General features: G+C 46.1%; 1 protein-coding gene across 2 annotated transcripts in view; it reads right to left on the bottom strand.

Moving 5' to 3' along the window:
- Window positions 1-13,571: 13,571 nt before the first annotated feature.
- Window positions 13,572-25,912, bottom strand: part of EIF4E2 (eukaryotic translation initiation factor 4E family member 2) — a 32,566-nt gene continuing 20,225 nt past the window's right edge. Inside the window, exons 7-8 of one of the 2 annotated variants that reach the window (XM_081096261.1) lie at window positions 22,611-22,688; window positions 13,572-16,075 (exon numbers count right to left, since the gene is read on the bottom strand). In XM_081096261.1, coding sequence (XP_080952387.1) covers window positions 22,643-22,688 — 46 coding nt within the window. In that variant the 3' untranslated portion in view covers window positions 13,572-16,075; window positions 22,611-22,642. The remainder of the gene's footprint in view (window positions 16,076-22,610; window positions 22,689-25,912) is intronic. The other variant, XM_081096262.1, reaches the window with a different exon arrangement.

The raw sequence follows: 25,912 nt of genomic DNA, 5'->3' as shown, positions 1-25,912 counted from the left end.
GGGGAGGGCAGGGCGGAGCCGAGACTTTAAGGAGGCGCCAGGGCTGGGGGACCGCCCGCCTCGCCAGAGGCCGCAGGTGTCTGCGCGTCCCGGGACCTCGGCCCGCTCCCCGCTCCCTGAGGCTTCGGACCTTTGACCATCTGTGACCTGGCTGCCCACGCCCGCCCCGGGGGAGCCCGGGGACCCTGAGGTCCGGGAGGAACGGCAACCGGAAAGTTCCACGACCGTTCGGGCGGTTCCTTTCTCTTCCCCAGAAGTGCCCCAACTGGAGGCGCTCGCGGCCCTGGACAGGCTGGGGGTCGGGGGAGCCCAGCGCCCCCGGGTGTCACCCACATGCCCCCAGGACTCAGGGTGACACCCACCGGTTCGGAGGTTTGAGGGTGGGAGGCGCCCGCAGGGAGCGCGGGGCGGGGGAGCTGCTTTTCAAACACGCATTGAACAGAAATGTTTGCAAAACACAACTAAACATACTAAAGACAGACAGACAGACAGACAGAAAAGAGGACCAAGGAGCGAGAGGAAACTCGTGGCTGCCCTGGAGGTAAGAGACCAGCGCAGCTTCAGGGCTCCGGCCTTTTCTGCGATACGCACAGAAGGAAAAGAAAGACACTTGAAAATAAAGAAATAATTCCGCATTTTTACCAAGAGGGCAAAAACAAGAACAGTCGTCATTCTCCCCAGGAAGGCTGATGCGGGTGGCAGTGACATCAGCCAAGCCTTGAGAAATGTCTGGTAAACACAGATCTGCCCCAGCCCAGTCCGACTCTGATCTAACCGCCCCTGGGGCTGCGCAAGCAGGAGCGTCTGCGGCCCCGCCCGGCTGGGGGCGCCAGAGACCCCGGGTGGGCCTTTGGCATGGCTGTAGGGCACGCAGAGGTCCTGCAGGGATTGTGGGCCTCGGTAAGGATCTCATGAGGAGGGAGAGGAAGGGTATTTTTTTTTTTAAGGTATTAGGGAAAATACTACGTTTGAACTAAAGGTATCAAACAAAATGTTTTAACATCCCTATTAACAATTTGATTTGATGGGTTAAATGGCCAGGAAAAGCCTCATGGGAGAGGTGTCATTAAAATAATGACCAGCAGGAAGTGAGGGTGCCAAACAGTGAGCCAGGCCCAGAGCACGACCCACACAGGAGCTGGAGAAATCCCTCCCTTTATCAGCAGCCACCTTACTTTTCCAACTCTTCCCCTACAGATGTTTCCAGAAGGCCCTCAATTATTTCTTTCTTTTCTCCAGGGATGTCAAGGTCTTTTTAAGATTTCTGTTTGGAAAATCCTTAAAGTGATCCACGTAGCTTTCCCCAGGATGGCTCAGGTCCTAATAGGATTTTCTCACCTTTCTCTTTCAGCCTGGCAGGTGGAGGGGAGGCAAGCCAGACCCTCCCACTGCTCAGGAGGTCCCCTGGCCCCGCCATAAGAACATAATCCTATTCCATTTGCTCCCCACCCTCAGGAGCCCTTCCCCCCAATGCCAAGTCAGTCAACTCTGGGTCCCACTCCCTGGAGTGCTTCCAGTCCCTCCCATCCTTCCTGCGTGAGACTAGCACAGGTCTCCCGCCGGGAAGGGCAATATAGTTGACCCTTGAACAACACAAGTGTGAACTGCTCAATCCACTTATACGGGGATTTTCTCCAATAAATGAAGTAAATGTATTTTCTCTTCCTTATGATTTTCTTTTCTCTAGCTTACTTTATTGCAAGCAACACACAAACTATGTGTAAATCGACTGTTATCATAAAGCTTCTGATCAACAGTAATTAAGTTTTGGGGGAGCCAAAAGTTATACACGGATTTTCAACTGCAAGGGGGGTTGGCACTCCTAAGCCCCCACCCCCTTGTTCAAGGGTCAACTGTAGCTGGCAATCAATGCCTTTCTCTTTAGGGGCCTCTCACCCTCTGTCATTCTGTCCCCCATTCACTCACCCCGGCAGGAGGAATTGGCCCAAAATAGTGCTATCCATAAAAATAGAAAGCATAATTTTATTTGTAATTTTGTATTTTAAATACCCCGTTTTTTTAAAAACGAAAAGAAAAAAAATAGGTGGACTTCATTTTAATATATTTTCTTTACCCTGATACATGCCAAATATTGTCATCTTGACATGTAGCCAATATAAAAATATTAATGCGATATTTTACATTATTTTATTTCATACCAAAGCTTCAAAATTTGGGGTGTATTTTACACTTACAGCTCATCTCAGTTCAGATGAGCCATGTTTGCAGCGCTCAATACCCACAGTTGGTTGCTGGCTGCCCTCTTGGATAACTCAGGACTAAGGGGCAGATCAGAGCAGTCACTCCCTCACTCTGACCCTCAACCAGTTCTGCTGCTGAGAAGTTCCTGTCTGGCCTCATCTCTGGCCTCCACTCCTGCTGTGAATCCTCCTCCTACCCAGCTCTCCTCCCCCACTGCCCCACAAGGCATATCCATCTGCCCACATCTGACCCCGTGTTCCATAGATGCTAGACCTGGGGATAAAATCCTAAAATAAAGGCCAAACTACGACACTGGTTCCAGTTCCCACGTGTCCTTCCTTGTTCCAATCTGGGGCCCTGCTGTAGGGAGTGGGTGGGGTTCCCTCCCCCTGCAGAGGGGACATCTTCAAAATTCAAAGGTTTGCTTGGTTGCCAGGCACCTGCTGATGAGAGCATGTCTTAAGTTTGGAAATATTACACTTCATTGCATCCCCCACATTCTCTGACAGTTTTTATATACTAGTAAACCACAAGATAAGATAACCTTTGGGGGTCTATAATAATAACTATTCTGGTTCTTCTCTTCAGAGAGAACCAAGAGCCCTGTCACAGGGACAGAGGCAAGAAGGAAAGAGGAGTGGTATAAATTCACAGCTGTGTGACTGTGAATAAATTACTTAACCTCTCTGAACTCCCGTTTCCTTACATATACAACAGAGGCGATACTCCCCATAGGATGACAAGGATGTGATGATCACTGGTGGCATGTAACGCACCTCGGACATGTTGCTATAGGCACAGCACAGGCCTGGCTGAGACTGGGGGTGCTGGATTGGGCATGCTCTGTGCCCTCCAGCTTTCACCTTGGCACTGACTAAGCCAGTGTTTTGGGGGGAGGGAGCGTCTTGCAGCCCTCACCCACATTTCCGCTATGCAGACTAGCAGCTCAGCCCTTCAGGATTTCAAAAGCCTGGAGACACCAGGGAATCATAGTGCTGTCACATCAATGAATTCTACATTGATTTTTAGGAAACCTGTCTCCTTTACCCACTCCAAATTGGCCCAGTGGCCCAGGGCTTCCTCCCTCTCTCCTTCTCTCCATCTTCACCCCTCCCTCTCAGAGACCACCCCCCACCACAGATTCCTCCGGTATTCTCATGCAGATCACTCCCTCCCTTCAGCCAGCCCTCAAACTTGGGTCTAGATCTCTGCATTTCTAAGGATTTGGCTGGTGCTTGAATTAGGGTTTAGAGACCAAGGCCCAGTGGGTCTTGAGATGAGCAGGGATAGTCTGGTTCTTCCAGAATCATTGGTATCACAAACCCATTTACACTTTCAATTTAAGAGTGGCCCATGCCAAGAAAAAATATTCAAAGATTTAATGTGTTGCCGAAACCGGTTTGGCTCAGTGGGTAGAGCGTCAGCCTGCGGACTGAAGGGTCCCACGTTCGATTCCGGTCAAGGGCATGTGCCTGGGTTGCGGGCACATCCCCAGTGGGGGATGTGCAGGAGGCAGCTGATCGATGTTTCTCTCTCATTGATGTTTCTAACTCTCTATTTCTCTCCCTTCCTCTCTGTAAAAGTTCAATAAAATATATTTTAAAAAAAGATTTAATGTGTTAACTGGAAGAAGATATATTCAACAAATGCAAAAAGAAAAAGTATCTAGAATTTTATGGGGAGCTCCTACAAAGTAATAATAAAAAGAAAAACAAATAGATTAAAAACCAGGCACCAGGGCCCTAGCTGGGTTGGCTAAGTGGCTAGAGCGTCAGCCTGTGGACTTAAAGGTCCCGGGTTTAATTCTGGTGAAGGGCACATGCCCAGGTTGCAGGCTCAATCCCCAGTAGGAGGCAAGCAGGAGGCAGCCGATCAATGATTCTCTCTCATCATTGATGTTTCTCTCTCTCTCTCTCCCTCCCTCTCTGAAATCAATAAAAATATATTAAAACAACAACAACAAAACAGGCAACAGGTATGAGCATCATTTTGAACTTACCTAAGCCAGTCAGATCCAGCACAGCTCTCAGAGTCTCTGAGGTTTGGGAAGACAAACAGAATTGTTCTGCCCACAGGAGGGAGATTTGGGTGCAGGTGTAGCTCAGCCTGGCGGGTGAGTAGCTGGGAACATCACTGGCCCCTCAGTCACCCTGAGCCTCTGCCACTATCCAAGCCGACTGCCACCTGGTGCCCTCTTCTGGGGCTGGGCTTTGTTGATGATTTTCTCATTCTCAAGGTGACCAGTGCCCTCTAGCAATGGAAGGTCTTATCATGAAGGTGTTGTGTGTGATTTGCGGGGTGGACAGCCGCCCCTCCCCCAAGATGTTGCTGAGGATGGGGGTGTAGAGCTCGAAAATTCATCTTAGGGCTTTGGACTGAATCACAAGGGCTGCCTTCATCTCAGAATAGATCCCCTGCCCAGGATGCTTATGGGGTCCAGAGGCCCCCAAAGACACAATGGGTGAGGGGAGGGGCGATCTGGGCGGCAGGTGGTCACCTAGTTCCCTCTGACAGCTGGGACCTGGAGCCTCTGCCTTCTGGGTCTGACAGGCTTGTTGGCTGGGCCCTGCAAGCTGCAGGTAGACTCACCTGGACATGAAAATAACAAAAGGAGATGGACTTCAGGGGCACCTGACCTTCCTCCTGCCTGGATCCTGCTGGCCTCTTCACCCATGGACTCATCCAGAATGTTTTTCAGTGTAAAAAACAAAACACATAGGAGTACAAAGGACACCAATTATAGTGAAATACAAGGATCAAACTTGTTTAGAAATGTATGCTACTAATATATGGGCTTCTTGGTTAAAGTCCTAATAGCAGCCCTCATGATGCCAGTCGTTTGAAAATAGAATAATGGAAGCAGCATTTCAAGACACCTGCCACAACTGAGCGCTACAAAGTCCTGTGAGGTTGCCGGCTCCATGCTGAAAAAAAAAAATGCTAGATTTCAGTGGGGTTAGTAAAGATAAAGATGGAATTCTTTCTCTGTTCTAGTTTATAGACCCATTTGAGCCTGTCCACAGTCACTTTGGGGGTCCATGGACCCAGGTCGAGACCCTGGCACAAAGGAACAGGAGATTGCAGCCCTCACTCGGGGAGCCATGCAGCATGAGGGTTTCACTGTGAGTCTGCCCAGCACCCGGCTCATTCCGCAGGAAAAGGGGCATTTGGGCACACCACAGGCCTCAGGGTCCACAGGTCAAGACAGGCCAGCTGGTCAAGAAGTCCCCTTCCCCCACATCCCTGGCCTTTCCACAAACGGCACCTGCTGTGAGGGGAGTCCAGGACAGACCCAGCTCCCCAGGAGTTGGGGAAAGCACCCTCCTCCCTTAGTCTAATCCAGTGATGGCGAACCTATGACACGCGTGTCAGAGGTGACACGCGAACTCATTTTTTGGGTTTGATTTTTCTTTGTTAAATGGCACTTAAATATATAAAATAAATATCAAAAACATAAGTCTTTGTTTTACTATGGTTGCAAATATCAAAAAATTTCTATATGTGACACGGCACCAGAGTTAAGTTAGGGTTTTTCAAAATGCTGACATGCCGAGCTCAAAAGGTTCGCCATCACTGGCTCTAGTCACTGTGATCCCTGGTCACCAGGTCAGTGCCTGGCACACTTAGGCATTAGAAATGATGATGAAGGAAGGAAGGAATTCATGAATAATTGAAGAGAAGTTTTCTATTTCACCTAACCTTGCCTTCGCTGGTCAGAATGTTTACATTTAACACGCTTATGTGCATTTTCATTTAAGAAAATGAAATTTCACTTATGCTTCTCATGTTTAAACAAAAATCTCAGTTCTGTAATAGAAGAGTTGAACTTATTCAAATGAATTATGATAACAAATGTTTGAAATCACTTCATCATTGACTTTAGGCATTTTCTTTCTTTTTAAACATTTAATGTTTTTTATTGATTTTTAGAGAGAGAGGAAGGGAGAGGGATAGAGAGACAGAAACATCGATGACAGAGAAACATCGATCAGCTGCCTCCTGCACACCCTCCACTGGAGACTGAGCCCGCAACCTGGGCATGTGCCCTGACAGGGAATTGAGCCGGAGACCTCCTGGTTGATGGGTCGACGCTAAAGCACTGAGCAACACCAGCCGGGCTTGGAGTTTTCTTTTGGATGCTACCTTGCAATTCCCTGGCTTTTCCTCTCCTGTCTATTCGTATACAAGTCAAGTGTTTTTTTTCTCTTTCCCCCAAGTAACTGCAATGTTATTGTTTTGGTGGTTACCTTCCATTAAAAAAGAAAGAAAAAAAGAAAATATATATCTAAACTTATATATATTTTAAAAATTGATTTTAGAGAGAAACGTTGATTTATTGTTCTACTTATTTATGCATTCATTGGTTGATTCTTTTTTTAATGAGGTTTATTCTTTTTTTAATAAACATTTTTTAAAATATTTTTATTGATTTCAGAGAGGAAGGGAGAGGGAGAGGGAGAGAGAGATGGAAACATCAATGATAAGAGAATCATTGAATGGCTGCATCCTGCATGCCCCATACTGGGGATCAAGCCCAGAATGGAACCCAGGACCCTTCAGTCCGCAGGCTGACGCTCTATCCACTGAGCCAAACCAGCTAGGGCCATTGGTTGATTCTTGTATGAGCCCTGATTGGGGATTAAACGGACAAGGGTGATGCTCTAACCAACTGAGCTACTGGGCCAGGGCTGAACCTACATTTTCTTAATTAACAGTTTCTGTGACTGCCTCCTGGAAAAGTGAGAGATCAGGCACTCTGTGTTCTCTTCCAATTTGCTCCCAGAAATTCAACAGCATTTTCTGGGCATCTATGTACAAGCATTTGGGCTGCTAACTGCTAACAGTGAAAATAATAAAAGCTCTCGTTAAGCAGCACTTACTATGCGCTGCACACAGTACTAGGAGCTTTCCAGATATGGCCTCACTTAATTTTCCATAAATCCTGCAAGCTGGGTTTGTCTCCCTTAACCTTTCCAGCAACCGGGGAGGTAACCTCACCCAGGCCTGATGAGCATGGAGGCGGAGCCTGGGAATCTGTTTTAGAAACAAGATGTCCAGGCCGGAGTACACCACCGAAGCGGAGCCTGTGCACCCTACCTTTAAAGACGAGGGTCAGTGTGGATGCAGAACTTGCTCGTGGCCTCTCCAGCCCTGACCGGTCTCCCCATGGGCGAGTGTACAGCCGCAGAGAGAAGGCAGGTGAGTAGGGAGAGGAGATGGAAGAGTGTGGGGAGTATCTCACCGGCGTTCCGGGTGAATCTGGTGGTGGATTCCTCAAACACCTCCCCACTCCCTCGATTGCTGGAGGTTGTGGGATCGTACAAGTTTTTAGTTACCGATTCTCCCTTCTACAATGACAAATCCGAGTACAGGTAAATTGAAGAGGTTTTTAAACCTCCCGCCTGGTAGGGAATTTAAAACTGGAAGTTCCACCTAGTGGCGGCCGTGAGAAGTTACCGCGTCCCCACACTGAACTAAAACCAAGCTGGATGGTTAAGAAATTAAAGTTGAAATATTTGCCTAGGGAGCAGAACTTAAGTGATATGATGATGATGATGATGATGATGATAACAACAAGAATAATAATAATGTGATATGTGTTAATTAATTAGACTGGGGGACTCCTTTCACAATGTATACATATATCAAATCACCACAGGTATATTTGAAATATTTTATAATTTTAAATGTCAATTATACCTCAATAATGCTTACATTTAAAAAGAAAGAAAAAAATGGACTATTAACGTCAAAAATCATAGACTTTCAAGGTTGAAAGGGGTTTTAAAGAGCACCTACTGCAATCGTCCCACTTTATGTCTAGGGATGGTCTCTCTCACCTATGAGGACAGTGCTCTCAATGTCATTTATTCATTCGTTTATATCAGTATAAACTCCTGGATTCTTATTTTATTTAATGGACTACAATCTGTTACTATTATTAATTCTCTTGATGCTCAAATTGTTCCAGGTTTGGCTGCTGGTAGCCCCTTTAAACTAGCTTTTCTTTTACTAAGTGCCCTGACATTTTGGGGGCACTTCCTGATTCTCTGGCACTAAGAATATTCCAGGTTCATTCGTATTCCCTTTTCTCCATCTGTCCAAGGAGCCTCGTTCCCTTTAGTGGAGGTGGTGTTCTGTAACCAAGACCTAGATGGTGGGTGTGGTCATTGCCACAGGTGTGGTGTGTTCCCAGGCCTTTACCGTGGACATAGCTAGGAAATATGTGTATATACAAACACAGAAATACACAGACACACACTCAGATTTACATCTATATTTATTTCTATATCAATATATGCAAATTGTGATTTCAGACCAATACTTCTCATTCCAACCCAACACCACAGGGTCATTCTCACTCTCCCCTTTCCAGGTTGTACCTCCTTTCCAACAGTGAGAAACATGGTTCCCATTGCCCTCAACATGTTTGCTTATGTTCTCGTTGTTCCCTCTACAACCACTTTCCCAACCCCTTCTCCCATGAGCCCCTGATACTCAGGGCACCTTACCCCATTCAAAACCCCTAACCCCAGGCCAACGACCTCATGTGCACCTGCCTGTGGCTTTTTGACCATAGAAGGAAGAATGGCAATAATTAATATTTAATAAAAGAAGATGAGGTTATTTTATTCTTAATAGTTAATTAAATTAATCATCCTAGCCTCTTTATTAATACTTCTTCAGTGATTTGAAACGCCACCATGTCTTATACTAAAGTGTGGTATATACTGGTACATTAAGGTCTGTTTCAGAGGTTTGCTACTTCAAGAATCATTTAAAAGTGAAAGATATTATTGTTCAGTTAGTCAATTAATTTCTTTTCTGTTAAAAAGTAGTGGGAAATGAGTGGGAGGTCCAGGGCAAGCTGAAGACCATGAGCTCCTTTTCAGACCTATTGAATTTGGGGTGACAGTGGAATCTTGCAAGAGGGTGAGAAGACCAGAACCTGTACCCCCAGGTAACACCCATTTGGCCCAAGCCCTGCCTGTCCCCTCAAATCAGCCCTGAGTCTGGGGCGGCTGGGTAAAGGGTCCTTGGCGTCTCTGGCCCTCAACTTACTCTCCTGTTCCTTAGCCTAGTGGGCCGAGATGCAGCAAAGCAGAGCTACCACCAGATGGCAGCTCACCAGATGGTGCTGCCACCCACATTACATTGGGCCTAGACACCCAATATTTGCCTAGGGAGCAGAACTTGTCCTAGGCTCCCGGGAAGATCGTCCCCTTTGGCATTAACATTTATTAGTTATTATGATTGTTCATTGATCCCCACCATGTGTCAGACCCTTGCTGGTCTCTTCCAGACTTCAGTGCACTTGAGGATACGGGAACCTCCTGGGGTAGGGAGTCATTACCTTCCCAGATGAGGACCTGAGGCTCAGAGCTGTCTAGTGACCTGCCTGAGGTCACACAGCTAGCAGGCCATAAAGCTGGTCTAATCCCAAAGCCTGTGCCCTCTTCACTCACCCTGCACTGCTTGCTCCTGGGAATTAAACTTCCACATTGAAGGTGTTTTTCTAGATACTGGGGAGTCATGGACAGAAAAGCCACATCCCTATGGTGAAGGAGGGCGGGGGACTTTGGAGTCTTAATGACTGGGTTCCTAATTCTTTAACACCCTGCCAAGATTGGGGGGTTGCAACTTAGTGTTTGGGTGCCTGACTCCATCACCAGCTGAGGATGAAAATGGAGCAGGAGACAAAGGGGGACAGTGAGATCTTGGGAAGCTGGCACAGACCCTGGAGGGAGGGGTCTGCTGAAGATGGGGTGCCTGGTGCACCACTTCTTAGACACTGCAATTACCAGATGCCCAATCTGATAAATTGCTTCCTTTCCCGGATCCTCAGCTTTCTTATCTATAAAATGGGATGACAATTATGTGGCTATCGCAGTTTGGAAGGACAGAAGATTATGTATTAAAAGTACAACTACGAATTGGCGTCAGTGCTGGGAAGAGAGCGTCATGGGCATGAAGGGAAAGGGCAGCTATGAGAAGCATGTCTAAGAAAACCAGCTCATCCTAAAGAGGTGCTGAGGTTTCTTCCACTTAGTAATGTGCATTCAAGTGTTCTCCATGTCATTTTATGGCTTGATAGCTCATTTCTTTTTATTGTTGAACTAGAGGCCAGGTACGCGACATTTGTGCACTGGGAATGGGGGGGGGAGGGGGGAGGTGTCCCTCAGCCCAGGCTGTGCCCTTTCACAGTCCAGGACCGCTTGGGGAATGTCTGATGGCTTAGCGCTGCTGTGGAGACGGGCCACTGTGCTCGCCAGCCTTCAGCCCAACTTGTGGCTGAGCAGTGCTCCCCATGGAAGTGCACTGACCACCAGGGGCAGCTCCTGCGTTGAGTGTCTGCCTCCTGGTGGTCAGTGCACATCATAGCAACTGGTCATTCTGCCGTTTGGTCGATTTGCATATTACCCTTTTATTATATAGGATAATATCTCATTGTATGGATGTACCAACCACAGTTTATCTAATGAGCACGTTTAAAATCAGGAAAGAAACCCTCCTTTAGAAAGGGGGACAAATGTATTTGGGGGAGAAGAGGCAGAAGGAAGATGTGTAGATGGTATGGAGGGAGGGGGGGACTTGAACAGAACGTGGCATTGCCAAAGGGAGAGGGAGGCAGCAGTGGAAGGGAGAGGGGCTGCAGAAGGCAGGGCAGCAGCAGTAGGTACTTATTTAGAGCCCTGGGCCTCTAGGTCCTGGGAGAGAAAGTGGAGGCATAACAGGTGCAGAGTGGTCAACATCTTATGTTATTTCATGTTGACCTGTGTCTTGAGGAATTTCCTGTCTGGCTCATGGTGGGTTTCAAAGCACCCACTACCCCTTCCTGGCAGCTGCAGTCTGGAAAAGCTCACCACCAAGCATTTCCTAGGAGGCCAGTGGCTCAAAGCCTGGACATTTAGCACCTTCGTGGCCAAGCTGGTAGACTGCCGGTTGCCATGGGTGCAAGGCAAACTCACAAGCCAAGAGCCTGACACCACTGTATCCCCAGGGCCAGGGTAGCTGTGGAAGGAGGGGGAGGTTATTTCCCTCACCCTCGCTTCTGAAACTCTTAGATCCCAGGATTGAAGAGGGCCTGAAAGGCCATCTGCTCTACCCTTAGTGTGCCACCGGGATCTCCTTGGTCAATCCCCCAACAGGTGGCCTTCCGGCCTCTGCTTGCTCACCTGCACCATCTGAGCCAGTCACTTCAGTTTTAGGCAGCTCAAATGATCAAGAAGCTTTTCTTAAACCTAAAGCTGAGGCACATATTCAGCAGAATTAGCGACAGCAAGGGAGCCTGGCAATGAGTGGGCCGGGACCTCAGCCAGGGTGCCTGGAACTGGGGCGTGGAGGGCACTGCAAATGGGGAAGCAAGGAGAACAGACCTGAGAAAACAGAGCCAGCCCCTGGGGACCCCCAGAAAGCCTGGGCAGGGCCAGGCCAGCCCGGTGACAGATGGAGGCAGCCTTTGCAGGACTCTCAGGACCTTCCAGGAACCATCCTGAGTGGGGTCAGGGGGAACAAGATGAGGCCAAGGCTGAGCCGGGCCTCTGGCTCTTAGAGCATCAGCATGAGTAGTCCTCTTGTCAGTGACAGGAAGATCTACTGGCCAAGGGACAGCTGATGGATTAGGTCTCCTGCCCTTGGGTAAATCATGCAAGTGGCCACAGATCCCGGATGTGGACTTGCATTCCCTCCACAGTGCTTCTCCCAGCATGGCCAGCTGTGGGCTGATAAAATGCCTTGTTCACCAGCATGGTGTTCCACATATTACTTTTAATCAAGAAACTAATTTCACAGCAAATGAAGTGAAGCAATGGACTTGCAACCCTGTAATTCTCAGGGTTTAGCACAGGTCCCACTACACAGAGCAGCTGGTAAAAGACTGGACTGGCCCATTGAAGACCGTCTCCTGAAAGGGCAGGTTCTGCCTTAAAGGTTGCAGTGTCCATTTTGCATGAGTCTCTCTCCTCAACCACAATTCCTGGCCCAGGAACCAGGTGTAAAATGGAGTTCTGCTCTCGAGCAGGTCTTGGTTTTTAAAGGAGGAATGCTTCTGCCAGGGGAGAGTAATGGCTTGCGAATTAAGTCTTACCAGGCCATTTGGGGCTCTTCAGGACACTGATTGGGGAGCATCAGGAGGGGAAACCTGGGCACAAGTTCCCCCACAATAATAGTAGGAAGGACCATTGCTGAAATGCAGAGAATCCTCTAGAAACAGCAAATATGAATGAAAAAACTGCAACGAATAAAGGCTGCACAATTCAGACTCTTTAGGAGTAAAGGTGTGAATCAACCATGGCAAATAAAGAATGCTGACCAGCTGAGGTCCTGGCTGAGGGCCCAGCAAATACAGCGAGGAAGTGGACAAGGAAGTGATAAGACACCAGCTCTAGCCTCATGAGTAGGACCGCATATCCCCCTCTATGTACACGGCAGCTCCTCCTGGAGGTGCTACACGCACACCATTTTCTTTCCTCAGTATTTCATGCAAGTTTTACTGGAAGCTAATTTACCCTTTACTCTTTAGGTGTCATTATTATTCTATATTCTGTTCAGATGAGACTGTGACTGAATTAGAGGAATCAACACAGCCCAGAGGTCCAGACTGTTGAGCTTTGCACTTCCTGTTTGGGAGAGGATAAGAATATACTGCAATTGCCCTAGCTGGTTTGGCTCGGTGGGTAGAGCGTGGGCCTGTGGACTGAAAGGTCCCACGTTCAATTCCGGCCAAGGGCATGTACCTTGGTTGCGGGCACATCCCCAGTAGGAGGTGTGCAGGAGGCAGCTGATCGATGTTCCTCTCTCATTGATGTTTCTAAATCTCTATCCCTCTCCCTTCCCCTCTGTGAAAAATCAATAAAATATATATATATTTTTTAAAAAGAGAACATACTGCAATTAATTCTATCTTAGGCAGAAACAGAGTTGCTTTTGTGGTATTATTAAAGTTCAAATATGTGTAGAAGTGTACGCGTAGATGCTGAGTGGCTAAAGGGGGGGACTATACCAATTACTAAGCAGGAGGCAGCCAATCAATGCTTCTCTCTCATCATTGATGTTTCTATATCTCTCTCCCTCTCCCTTCCTCTCTGAAATAAAAATATATTTTTAAAAAATCTAATTCCTTGAACTTCCTTCCATTCCAATATTCCTTACCGAAAGTTGAGAATTAAAATTAACCACATTTTGGTATTACAAATGTAAATTGAGTTTTGCCAGTGATTAATACCAATTAGAGAATATTTTAATAGCATAGTTATGATATTGACACTGTCTGGATCATCCACATACTCTGTTCTGGAATGCACTTAAAACAAAGACCTGTGCACGGATCACCCATTTCCCTTGTATTGAAGAGACCACACCCAGTTCTTGCTGATACTTTCCATTTATTACTGCAGTAGACAATGGCTCTGAAAGTGCAACACTAGATCCCTCCTGCCACGGCCTCTGCTCCTCCGCTGGCAGATCCTTAGAAATTCATTCCTAGAGCATTACGGACCATAAGCTTCTGTCTGGGTAGAAACTTATTGCCGCTGCCAATGTCACAAGGAAAACACAAACACACACAGGAATAAAAAGACAAAATGAGAAGAGAACAGGAGAGGAGTAGGGGCCAGTTTCAAATGGCAAACTCAGCAGAGGGGTCTTGGGAAAACAGCCCGCCTGTTCAAAGTGGAAAGAAACTCCCTATATCCCAGCAGCAGCATCTACATTTGTTAGGTGCACCCTTCCCCGTGTCTCTAGAACAGACAAAACCGTAACCACGCATGTGTCATGTCTCAGCATAGCAGAGGCCTATGGAGTCAGAAAGTGAAAAGACCTCTCAAGCCAGGCCGGAGAATGGGTGATGTGGATAAAGTGACTCCTCAAGCTCTCATTCGAAGCTGTTGGGCAGAGTATCTGGAGCGTTCTGAGGGTAAGATGCTGCCTAACAAATAACTGGTTTGAACTAATATAGGGTCAGCCTATTTTTGGTGGAAAAAAATAACTTTCAAAAGTGGAAGGGAGACATGAGCAGATCTGGAAAATACAAGAGAGTAAAAGATCTGAACAAATGAGATTAAAAAAAAAAAAAAAAAAGCAACATGAACATGGACAATACACCTCAGCACTGGGCGTGACAAATCCCTCACGCGAGAACACTTTGCGTACACACACCCACACAATAGTCAGGTAGATGCCCAGAGGAGGGCACATCCAAGTGTCTGCTCTCTTTGGAATATCCATGGCAATTCTGAGTTTAGGCAGAAGTACAGACCTCCCTGGGGCTACACAGACCTCAGGAGGCAGCCTCTGCTCCCCATTTCAGCCATGTTGCTCCTATGTTTGTTTGCCTGAGCCCTTCACAATGGTCCGGGCACTAGAATTTATTCTTCACATTCCTGGAGTTTAAATCATTGCTAGATCTTATCCGATCTAACTTCACCTATAACGGAAGCACCTCCCTTTGGCCCCTGTACTCCTCTGTTTTTTGGGAAAAACATCCCCAAACAGTGGCAATTAGAGGGTGTTTAGGAGTTGGAAAGTAGGAGAGTAATATAAATACAATAAGGAAATGCCTGCTACTCTCCTACGACTTCTCTGAGACCAGGTGGCTAAGGACCCCTGGTCTGCAAGGATAGGTTTTAGGAGAGACCTTAATTTAAGGTACTTCGATCTCTGCTCACAAGAGCCTAGTAAGACAGTGCTCCTTGGAGGTTGCTGTACGATTGGTACTCAGTACTTATTTCAATCCTAGGTGCTTCTCGGCCTCTCTGACTGCAGTCCTTCTGAGTCAGATGACCCAGCTTCTCTGATGCATGCCCCGTCATTTCTAAAGCATGCCTGCAGTAGCCTAAAATATACCAGGTGACGAGGACTGAAAGCAGGTCTCCAACCACTGCAGACAGGCACAGCCTTGCAAAGAAAGCCATCTATCATGGTCACCTTTTCTTCAGTTGTCCCAGTTTCAGGATCACAGAACTTACCATACTAAGTATTAGTACCTGGCAAAAACCAGCTTTCGCTTCCCTTCCTCAATGAGGGGTGTGCAAGAACCCACAGAAACAGGCTGCACACACAGGCCCTGATCATCCGGGGAAATGGTTTCAACACTGTCTTCAGCTCCAAATCCCACACTCAGAACCTCTGCTAGAATCCTGCTCCCAACAAACCAGATGCCGCTCCAGTTTAATTTTCAGTCACCTTCTGAGCTGCCTCAGGGGACGCAGAGTAGCCACCTGGATTACAGTTCTAAGTGCAGCAGTGCCTAAGAGGAAAGAGTCCCACACGAGGGAAGACAGAAGGCATAAGGCAGGAAACCATGCAAAATCAGTAACACATTTTCAGAAGGTGGTGGGCTTGGGGGAAGAGGGGAGCAAAATAAACAAAACGTCCCAATAATTTAATGGCAAAGCTAGAAGAGCATTTACAGCTATCCCGGGACCTCCAACAAAACGTTTTCCTGGATGCACAGACATTCGTAATACTGACAAGTCTCAGTGGACAGCTCTGGCTGGTACACGTGGTTGCGACACCCTTTGTACAGTAGAGAGGAGCATGACAGAGGGCCTGCGAGGCATCTGGACAGCACACAGCAAAATGAAAGGCTAGACTCCCCCCCACAGAAACCCATTAAAAAAAAAGTGTGTCTATTACAAAGTCACGTTTGCCATCTTTCCACTTTATAAAGTCAGCGATGCTGGAGGGTGTCTAGCAGAATCCATCCTCCAGGAATGAGTGCAAAAGGGACGTCCCTTCAGTAAGCAGATGGAAGGACCAGCTGGAGACCTCCCATCCATTTCGGACAAACACACACATACTTAAGGAAAAGGATTATTGCCAGCTTGTGTACGTTCACAATGTGATTTTTGTATTTCGAAAGCTTGAATTGTCCCTGAAAGAAAAAATGGAGAAAATAGAGCATTCAATACACTGATCATCTATAGGCAATACACACACACACACACACACACACACGGGAGACCTGAACTGAGCAGCTCTGGGGCCCTCATGACTGTGGCATAGTCCAGGACCCTCCTTCCTACTAATCTAATGCCGGCACAGCAACTGGCCTCCCAAGTGCCTTCATACCCTCCATCTCAGTTGTGCAATAGCAAATGATTAGAAACCACCCAAATGTATATCAACAGGGGGACTAGTTAATATTAATGTAATGGCACATTCATACAATGGGACACTGGGTAGCTTAGAAAACACAAGGAAGCTCCCTACTAATATGGAAAGATCTTCAAGAGAAGTGGATAAGTTAGGATGCAGAACAGTGTGTGCACAAAGTATGCTACCTTTTATACAAGCAGGGCTGGGGGAACTAAGGCCATAGTTCATATTCGCCTGTATATAAAGAAACTCTGTAAGGCTCCATAAGAAACCAACAGCAGTGGTGACCTGGGGCAGGGGAAGGGACACAGTGAAAACTGGGCAGACTGAGTCAGAGTGGGAGGGAGACCTCTCTCTCTTTTTTAGACACACACATACTTTTTTAAAAAAAAAATTGAACATGATTGTATTATGTATTAAAAAAAACAAAACAACAACAACCAACCCTCGAACCAAACAACCCCCGCCCCCCAGGTTCAAAACTTATAGCAACTTAAAAGGGATTCCAAGAGGTGAAACTTAGCTATAATTCTTGAAAGAGAAGCATGTGTGTGTGTGACAGACTGTAAGATGTGTCCTGTTAGTTGCCTTCGATTGGCTGCAGACCGGTTTGGCCATCCACTAGTACCCACCCTGTTCCCACTAGAAATCCAATGACATCTCAGCAGTTCACATTGCCATTTGAATGTGGAAACCTAAGGGCTGGAAGGGGCACTCAAGATCACCTTACCTTACCTACTGCTGTGGCCAGTGTTTAAGACTTAAATTTGTATGAAATTTTGAAACATTAACCTGGTTTTAAAGTCATTATTTCCCTTTAATTTTAATGACACATTCTGGAAACTTTTGCTTTAACAGGCCTATCTTAAAATGATTACAACTGATTGGGCATAGGGCAAGGGTTCAGATGAAAGAATATGCTCGGCAGAACCAGGCAGCAGTTTTCTCCTGCTATCAGCGGATGGGTTCTCCCCCGTGCTGGGGCAGGCTGACTGTGACTAATAGGCCTCACTACACAAAGAGTGTGACCGCAGAGAGTACACAGATGGACGGGAAACTGGAACTGTTGTGGGCTAACTCTGCCTAGGAAGAAACTGATGTTACCTCAAAAACCCACTGGTGTTTTTATAACTGACATGCATGACCATGTAGCTCATTTATCAATGGCTACTGAGTATTTCAATGATTTCCCTCCAAGGAGTTGAAGGTTTAACACAAAGAGAACTTAATGGGGTGAGCATCTTTTTTAAAAGGCCTTTTAAAAGGACAGACCCTGCCCTAGCTGGTTTGGCTCAGTGGATAGAGCGTCGGCCTGTGGACTGAAGGGTCCTGGGTTCGATTCTGGTCAAGGGCACATAGCCAGGTTGCAGGCTTGATCCCCAGTAGGAGCCGTGCAGCAGGTAGCCGATCAATGATTCTTTCTCATCATTGATGTTTCTATCTCTCTTCCCCTCTCCCTTCCTCTCTGAAATCAATAAAAAATAAATAAAAGGACCGACCCCACTGAGGCGCCAGATATAGCTAGCAAATGACAAGGAAGGTACCTGATCCTAAGACAAAAAAGCAAGTGTAACTGATGTGTGTGTGCTACTTCTGAGCCCTCTTGGGATGATGTGCTGTAACACTGAGTCTACACGACAGAGGACATCTCTAACAAAGGAGTAGTTAGGAAGGAATGGTTTGTTCTGTTTCATCTCTTCCTTTTTTTTTTTAATCTTCACCCAAAGACATTTTTTTTTTTTAGAGAGGAGGGAGAGAGAGGGAGGGAGAGGAAGGGAGGGAGGGAGAGAGGGAAGAGAGAGAGAGAGAGAGAGAGAGAGAGAGAGAGAGAGAGAGAGAGAGAGAGAGAGAAAGAGAAACATCGATGTGAGAGACAGATCAATTGGTTGCCTCCTGCACAAGCCCTGGGGATCAAGCCTGTAACTGAGGTATGTGTCCTTGACTGGAAATTGAACCTGAGACAATTCCAGTCCTTCAGCCAACAATTTAACCACTGAGTAAACTAGCCAGGGCCCATCTCTTCCTTTTGATGCCACCTCTGGATGACAGAAATCAATGAGCAGGGAGAAATAAGATGAGTGACTAGAAAGGCGGCGGGTGTGGGAGTAGATTCAGAGAATTGTCTGACTATGGGAGAATGATCTATCTTGGCGTAAGAGAGATGGCAGACAAGGATTTGGATGAACCCTTTCAGCTGGTTAGTGATGTAAAGAAGAGCATTTTCAAGATGTCACCACCATAAGTAGGTGACCATCTTTTGGAAGAATTCCTGTACTGTGCTGGGATTGGGCCAGAAACAAATTCTTCTTTCTGTGGCAGGTAAACTGAAGAGCTCTATAACAATTTCCCATTTAGATATTTAATATTTATTCTAATTATTTATATTGTCTAGATCTCTTCAGAGTCAGAAAACCTAAGACATTATAATCATGCTAAGGTCTGTAAAATGGAAAAGGGGAGGAGAGGAGTAAAGAAGCCAGGAGAATCAACTGTTTTTCCAGTTTGATATAAAGGATCAGAAAGAGCAACAGGATGGGTGACAGGCTCCTGACAATGACAGGCTAGTGGCAGTTGGCATTGGTCCAGCCTTTCTAAAACAAGTAGGCTGAGAACAGCCTGGTACCAAATTTAGTCTGAGGAATTTGTTCACCTCAAACCAGCTGAGAACTGATCCTCCGTTCTATCCCTCACCCCAGCTGCAATGCACAGAGAGATTAAGAGAGGGAAAGGGAGAATGGAGACAGGAAATGGCAAAGGCCACAGGCGACTTTTGTTTTCTTATAAAAAGATGGGCTTTTGTTCTTTTAAAAGCAAACTAAAGCCGAAACCGGTTTGGCTCAGTGGATAGAGCGTCGGCCTGCAGACTGAGGGGTCCCAGGTTCGATTCCAGTCAAGGGCATGTACCTGGGTTGCGGGCATATCCCCAGTGGGAGATGTGCAGGAGGCAGCTGATCGATGTTTCTCTCTCATCGATGTTTCTGACTCTCTATTTCTCTCCCTTCCTCTCTGTAAAAAATCAATACAATATATTTAAAAAAAATAAAAATAAAAGCAAACTAAAATTTAGAAAACCCAGCATGAACTCTGCTAGCTAGCCCCTCCAGCCACCTAGCAATGCTGAGAACGTGCGTGGACTATCAGAAGTGTTATTGTTTTTGATATGAAAGTTATTTTTAAAAAAGAAAAAATTTACATTCTCATCTGTGAATTTAGTAAAGGGGCTTTCAGACATCAAGATGTCCACTGTAGCCCAACCAGCGTGGCTCAGTGGTTGAGTGTCGACCTATGAACTAGAGGTCATGGCTTGATTCCTGGTCAGGATACATGCCTGGGTTGCGGGATCGATCTCCAGTGGTGGTGCGGGGGTGGGGGGGTGGGTGAGGAGGCAGCTGATCAATTATGCCCTCTCATCATTGATGTTTCTATCTCTCTCTTCCTCTCTAAAATCAATAAAATCTATATATTTTAAAAAATATGTCTACATTATCCTAACTCATTCCAGAAGATTTTTACATGCCAGGGCACAGGACACGGGAGCCAAAAGACCCACAGTGCCAGAGGGACTTTCTCTACTGGATGACCCTCTATCCTGATGACAGGGCCTCAGAAATAGCAGAACTCCATCGAAATTGGCTTCTAACTTCACATTTGAAACAGCTTTCTAATCTACTCTGCCTCAAAATAATCACCTTCTTGTACTTCTAGAGAAATGGACAAGTACAAACTCTGGAAAGAATGAGCTAATAAGGTAATTAATTCCTGAGGAGAGAGCCACGGGGGAGCAGGGTGGTCGGTTCCTCAGAAAAATGCCTCCTGCTCTTGCAGAAACCTGCCCCAATGTTGATGCCCATTGGGGGCATCAAAGTGATTCTGGTCCTTTAGAGAGGGCTGGGAGCCACCTAGGAGAAGCCCTCCCTGAGTGTCTGCTCTGATGGGGGCTCTGAGAGCGCAGTTACAAATTGGCCCATGGGCTTAAGTATCCATGCACTTCAGGGGAACATTTCCTGACTATGTCCACCCCAGGCCAGCTCGGGCTCCCTCCTGCATATTAAGTAAAACTGCTAAGGTCCTAGGTGCAGTGGGACCAATTTCAATGTCTAATCTCTCACTGAGTGACCACACCAACTTCATTCCCCAAAGATACAGATCACTTGTTCTGTGCCTGCCAGCCCAGACAGAAGTAACCAGAATCCTCTCCCAGCAGCTGACTGGGGCTTCAGTGAAGGCATGGTTGGGAGGGCAATACTGATTTGTAATGGGGGTATCAAATGAAATAGTCCTAAAATATTAGCAGCCATATAGAATGGCATAAAACATCAGATAGAGGAGAAGTACTGTAGTTCAATAAGAATTTATTTAAATAGCAGTTTTTATTCCTTCACAGATCATGATCTACTTGGAAGGGGAAAATGCAAAGAGAGGATGAGAGGCTAAATGTCAGAGGCGCCTGAAATGGCAGCTCCAACAACACGAGCTGGGTGTGTGCATCTTCTGGGAGCACTTCCTTCAAGGTTAAATCAATAGAGATGAAATATGAAGAAGACCTTCTCAAGTCTGTTAAGACAATGGAGTAAGCTGGGCATTTTTTTTGTTAGACTCTAATACTCCTCTCAGACTTCCAAGTCCGTGCCTCAAAGAACAGAAGTACCTCCTTCATCTTCCCATAAAAAAGACAGGGAATGGGGAGGAGGGAGAACATAGACTGTAAAATGGCAATCATGCACAGATAGGACTTTTCAAAGCAACTCTGAAATTTTTTCTGGGAGATTTAGTGTTAGCTAAAGGGAGAGGGAATAATTTTAAATTTTCTTCCATTCTGATTATTCCAATTTCATTTTAAAGCTTTTTTTTTTTTCATGGACCTAAGATGCTGTTGACTTTTAAAGGTATCATCATTTTATGTACTTTAAGAAGTAAACGTTGCCAATCAAACTATGACAAAAATCTTTATTACGTTCACTGTAAGCATTCCAATTTTAGGGATAAAAAAAGGGAATCTTAGAAATAATTAAATATGGATGGTAATATTATTAAACAATTCCATATAGCACCAGGCCTCTGGAAATTAAACTTTATTTTAAGTATCTATTCTGCAGCCTGCAAATCAATGGATCTAACTGTACAGCTGATGCTTTTCATCCCTCCTGCATATTAGCAGTCATCTCAGATTCCATGCTGACCACACTTTACAGAGAAATCTTTTAAACTTCAATTTAAAAAATCTAATATTATCTAAAATTGAATTTATAATATGGGAATTAAACCATTTTAAAAAGAGGTGTGGCATCATGATTGTGTGCAAAAGTTCTGGGACTGTTGTCTATCCCGAGTCCTCAGACCCGTGGCCACCAGCTTCTGTCCCTCACAGTGTCACCCTCTCTCTTCTAGCCTATCTGTGGAATGCAGGTCTCCTCTTCTTGAAAAGCCTCACTTCCTCCCTGGGAAGGTGGAATTTTGAAGCAGCTACTACTGTTGATGTGATCTGTTCCATACTTAGAAATCCTTTCTTAGGAATGGTGGTGGTGGTGGTGGTGGTGGTATGGGGGGGTGATGTCCAGGAAAACAATCTCAGGTCAGGCCTATACAGATCCCATCCTTCCATCTACCCCTCTCATCCTGAATAAATGCACTCAACTTCCCTGCTGCAGCAGCAGACATGTTGAGTGGTGCTCAACAAAGAGACACTCTCCTAACCGATATACAGATGTTCTCCCAGTGAATGCTTCATCTGGCCTGGCCTCCAACATCCCAAGGCCTCTCCCTGCTGGGAAACGTGCGATGGTTATTACAGTACACACAGGAGCTGTCTCCTATGGAGCCTGGCATCTGCCCCGCCCTCTCACTGCAAAAACATCAAAGTTCTACCACTGGCTCCTCACAACTGACAAACACCGCCAGCAAGCAAGAGACATACCTCTCACCTACTCCATGTAAGTACAGGACACTGTCAGATCGTTTAAAATGGCCACATCTGAGCAAAAGAAAAAGGACTTGTGGCACATTTATAATCATGAAATGCTGTCATCCGAAGAGATCTGAGAGATGTCAGTCAGTGAAACCTCACTTTCCAAGTGAGAAACGGAGGTACAGTGAGGTTAAGTGGCCTGCCCAGGGTTCACCCCGAGACATGTCTGGACCCAGTGTTTTCTGAGACTGACAATCAGTCAGAGAGGCTGGAGCTGATCTGGAGCTGACTCCATGCTGGCAGAACAAGGCTGGGGCAAGTGAGGAGGGCACAACCCCTGGGAAAGAGGGGTCCTATGGCTGAGAGGTATGACACAAGGTTACAGAGAAGATTGACAAGGCCCTACCCTGAGTATGAGAGACAGAGGGGAGCGTCCGATCAGCGGCCGCTGCTGTTCACCAGGCCATGAAACTCCTCCCAGGCCCTGGCAAACCAGAGACAAAAAACATAATAGCACATTCAGATCAAAAGCTTTTTAACAGAGAGAACACATAACCCCACATCCCATTCCAGATACCGTCAAGGTCAAGTGCAGCCCACAGTACCTGGAAGCATAGCAATGAGCGTTCCCACCTGGACTTGCCCTCAGATTCACAGTAATGCCAGTGCCTTTAGGGACAGCTGGCACTTGTCCTGGAGGCTCCACTGGTGAAGACTGGCCCTCACTATTCCCGCGAGGCTTTGTATCCACGCCTTCAACAAGTCCACCAGGGAGGCCAATGAGGTCAGAGATAAGCTCAACCATCAGAGAAGACACCCCGGTTCTCTGGAGCAAGGGCAGCGGTGGGAGGTGAGGACAGGTGGCAGGAACTTTCTTATCGGGCCTCACCTTGAGGGTAATGGCAGGGACCCGACAGCATTATGGTGTCTAAAGATGCAATGGGGAAACTACCTCTCAGTTTTCACATCTCCAACCTTCTGACCCTTCTAACTTCAGACCCCAAATTTGTACCAGGTTGTTTCAGAGTATACCCATGTCAGTCTCTTAACATTTAAGCCGTGCAGGTCACAGGTCAACATTTCCAGGAACAATGCTCATGACTTCCACGCTGACTAACTCAGAAACAGGGGTTAGGAGGACTAAGAATGCGACCGAGGGGTCACAGTCTCTCAGAGTGTGCTCAACAAACAGCCCTTGGCGACTGCTGGCTGAAAAACAGGAGAAACTGAGTCCCTATGCACCCGAAAGCCCTGCCACCTCATTTTCTGAGGAAGTGATGTCCTAACTTTAGCCCCAGCCACTTCTCAGCCCCACTAGGACAGAATGTCTGGTAAGTCCCCTGGGAATTGTATATATGGAGTTATTTGAGGCTTCTAAACCTAAAATTCGTTTTTGCCAATTATTCATCCTTGGTTTAAAGGGATGACAATACCCTGGATGACAACATATTGTGTCACTTACTACAGGCTTAGATTATGGCCACTAAAATACAATTTTTACCAGACTTTCTAAAGGTAGCTTTTCTTCTTTTTTAAACAGGGAGAGATTAAATACAGAGACTTGGCACAACAAATTCACTCTTCTAGGTGATACTTATACGTGTTTCATCAGTATTTCTCTTTTGAACAGGAGCATTTATAAATTCATTATCTACCTCTTAGAATAAGAAGCTGATGTACAGTTAATGGTTTCTTCAGAGAGTATTACCAAAATTACAAATATATAACTGAAGAAAGTATAAAACCACCAAACAAGTGTGCCAGTCTCTGTTAGTTCAAACAATTTCCACATCAAGAAATCTGTTTAACAGCCCATTCTGGTGACGGGAACGCGATGACGAGCTCTGTGAGTCCAGTAGTGACACCAGAAGGCCCTTTCACTTCATTCCAAATTAAGACACGGGCAAAGCAAAATCTGATGCTTGGGCAAAGACCCAGGAAACCCCCCTCTCATTTTAACATTGAGATTTAAATTCTATCTTAAGCAACTTAAATGTCCAGAGAAATTACATGGTTTTGTTGAAGCTTCATCCCTTGTATCCTTTTGTTTCCAGAAAGGCCTATGCTAGTCCAAACAGAGCAGTTCTCTGTCAAAAACCTACACTAACCCATTCTGGTATTAAACTGGCCTCCCATTTTCTTCAGAAGTATCTTCCTCACATATTAAACCTCAACATGAGGAATCTGGGTGAAGAATTTTCCTCACATGGATACAGTGGAAATAAATTAGTTGTTCATAATCACTGGTACAATGTAGGTCAAAAATCACTTGCCTAAAGCTAGGTGCGAACATTCTAGCTCTTTTCCATATGACATCCCACTCATACTGGTAATATTAAAACTTGCTTCTTTTAAAGGTAAAAAAAAAGAAGTTACTAGTAAATGTTAAAAGTGTCATATGAATGAAGCTTCTAAAAGAATAACTGAGATTAATATAGCCTACAGAGAATTCTGAACAATTTCAAATGACAGAATCAAAAGAGTCCTTTAAAGACCACTCGTTTCAGCTCACTTACCAGAAAGCAAACTGAGAGCAGAGGTCCATTTCTGTGTAACTCCGAATGTGTCCCACCCTCCCACCCCCTAAAGCCTCTTCATAGTCTTGCACTCAGCTGGCCCTCAATACTTATGGACAAGCTCTGCCTCCTGCTAGTCTGGGCTTTCTTTACTTTGAACATCAGTAAGGAGTACCTTTCATAAGGCAGGCCAGCAGTTAACACCGGTGTGATCCAGTGCCATCGGGTTGATTTAGTCACAACACAAGGGATATTTAGTTGCTGCCTACAAAGTTCCATGTGTAAGTATAATGAAATCTAAAAAGGTTAAAGAAATTCCCCATGATTTGACCCGTTTCTCCTCTAGAATAAAGAAATAAAGTCACCTACCCTCAACTTTCTCTGCAGAGAGGTCTGGTCACTTTTCCCAACACTGTGGCCTACTGAGTGAAGCTGAGTGAAGCTGGCCCTGTCTTCCCCTCTTCCATCCGGGCCAGATGCACAAAGGGATTCAATGGCACTATTCCAAAAGTTATTTCCTCAGAAAAACTGTGCCCAGTTTTATCCTGGGGGTCCCACGATTCTGGGTTGCAAGTCTGTCTTAGATTTCTTCTCAAAATGGAGGACACAGTGAGGACGCAAACCTATAAAACCTTAACTGCGATTGGCCTCATTAGGAGCCATGCACCTGAAGCGAACACTCCATCTAACAAGTTTCCCGTTTCTCAGTGGGACCTGCTATTGACAACACAAGGGTAGGAGGCAGCAGGCAGGCGTCCCCTCTGTAGCAAGGAAGCTCTGGTGACGTGAGCAGCAGTGTGTGCCTCTCAGCTCACCTAGGAGCGCAGCAGGAAAAGGCCACAAGCAGTTTGATTAGGGGCAGGCTGGAAAACCAAACAGTTGAAAAAGGACATTGGAAACACAGCAAGGTGGAGGTATATTTGACTGAGAAATCTAGGCCACTCCTACAAAAACTCCCACCAGAACACCTGGAAGTATTCTCCAGAATACCTTTTTCCTTCATATTCCCTTAAATTCTCAAGTCCCAGGAGCTGCTGTTCCTTGGCTCAAGCAAAGCCATACCTGTGAGAGGCACAGGAAGGGAGTAAAGCAGACCAGTTCTGACTTCTGTTCACATGTGACAAGGATCGGAGGGGGCTCAAGGTCAATTTGGTGCTTTCTGATCAACTTAGGAAGGTGATGTCAAGCTCAT

The sequence above is a fragment of the Myotis nattereri genome (assembly GCF_964212035.1).
Source record: "Myotis nattereri genome assembly, chromosome: 7".
NCBI classification, from domain to species: Eukaryota; Metazoa; Chordata; class Mammalia; order Chiroptera; family Vespertilionidae; genus Myotis; species Myotis nattereri.
Note: the sequence above shows the minus strand (reverse complement) of the source record. Positions and strands in the feature narration are given on the sequence as shown.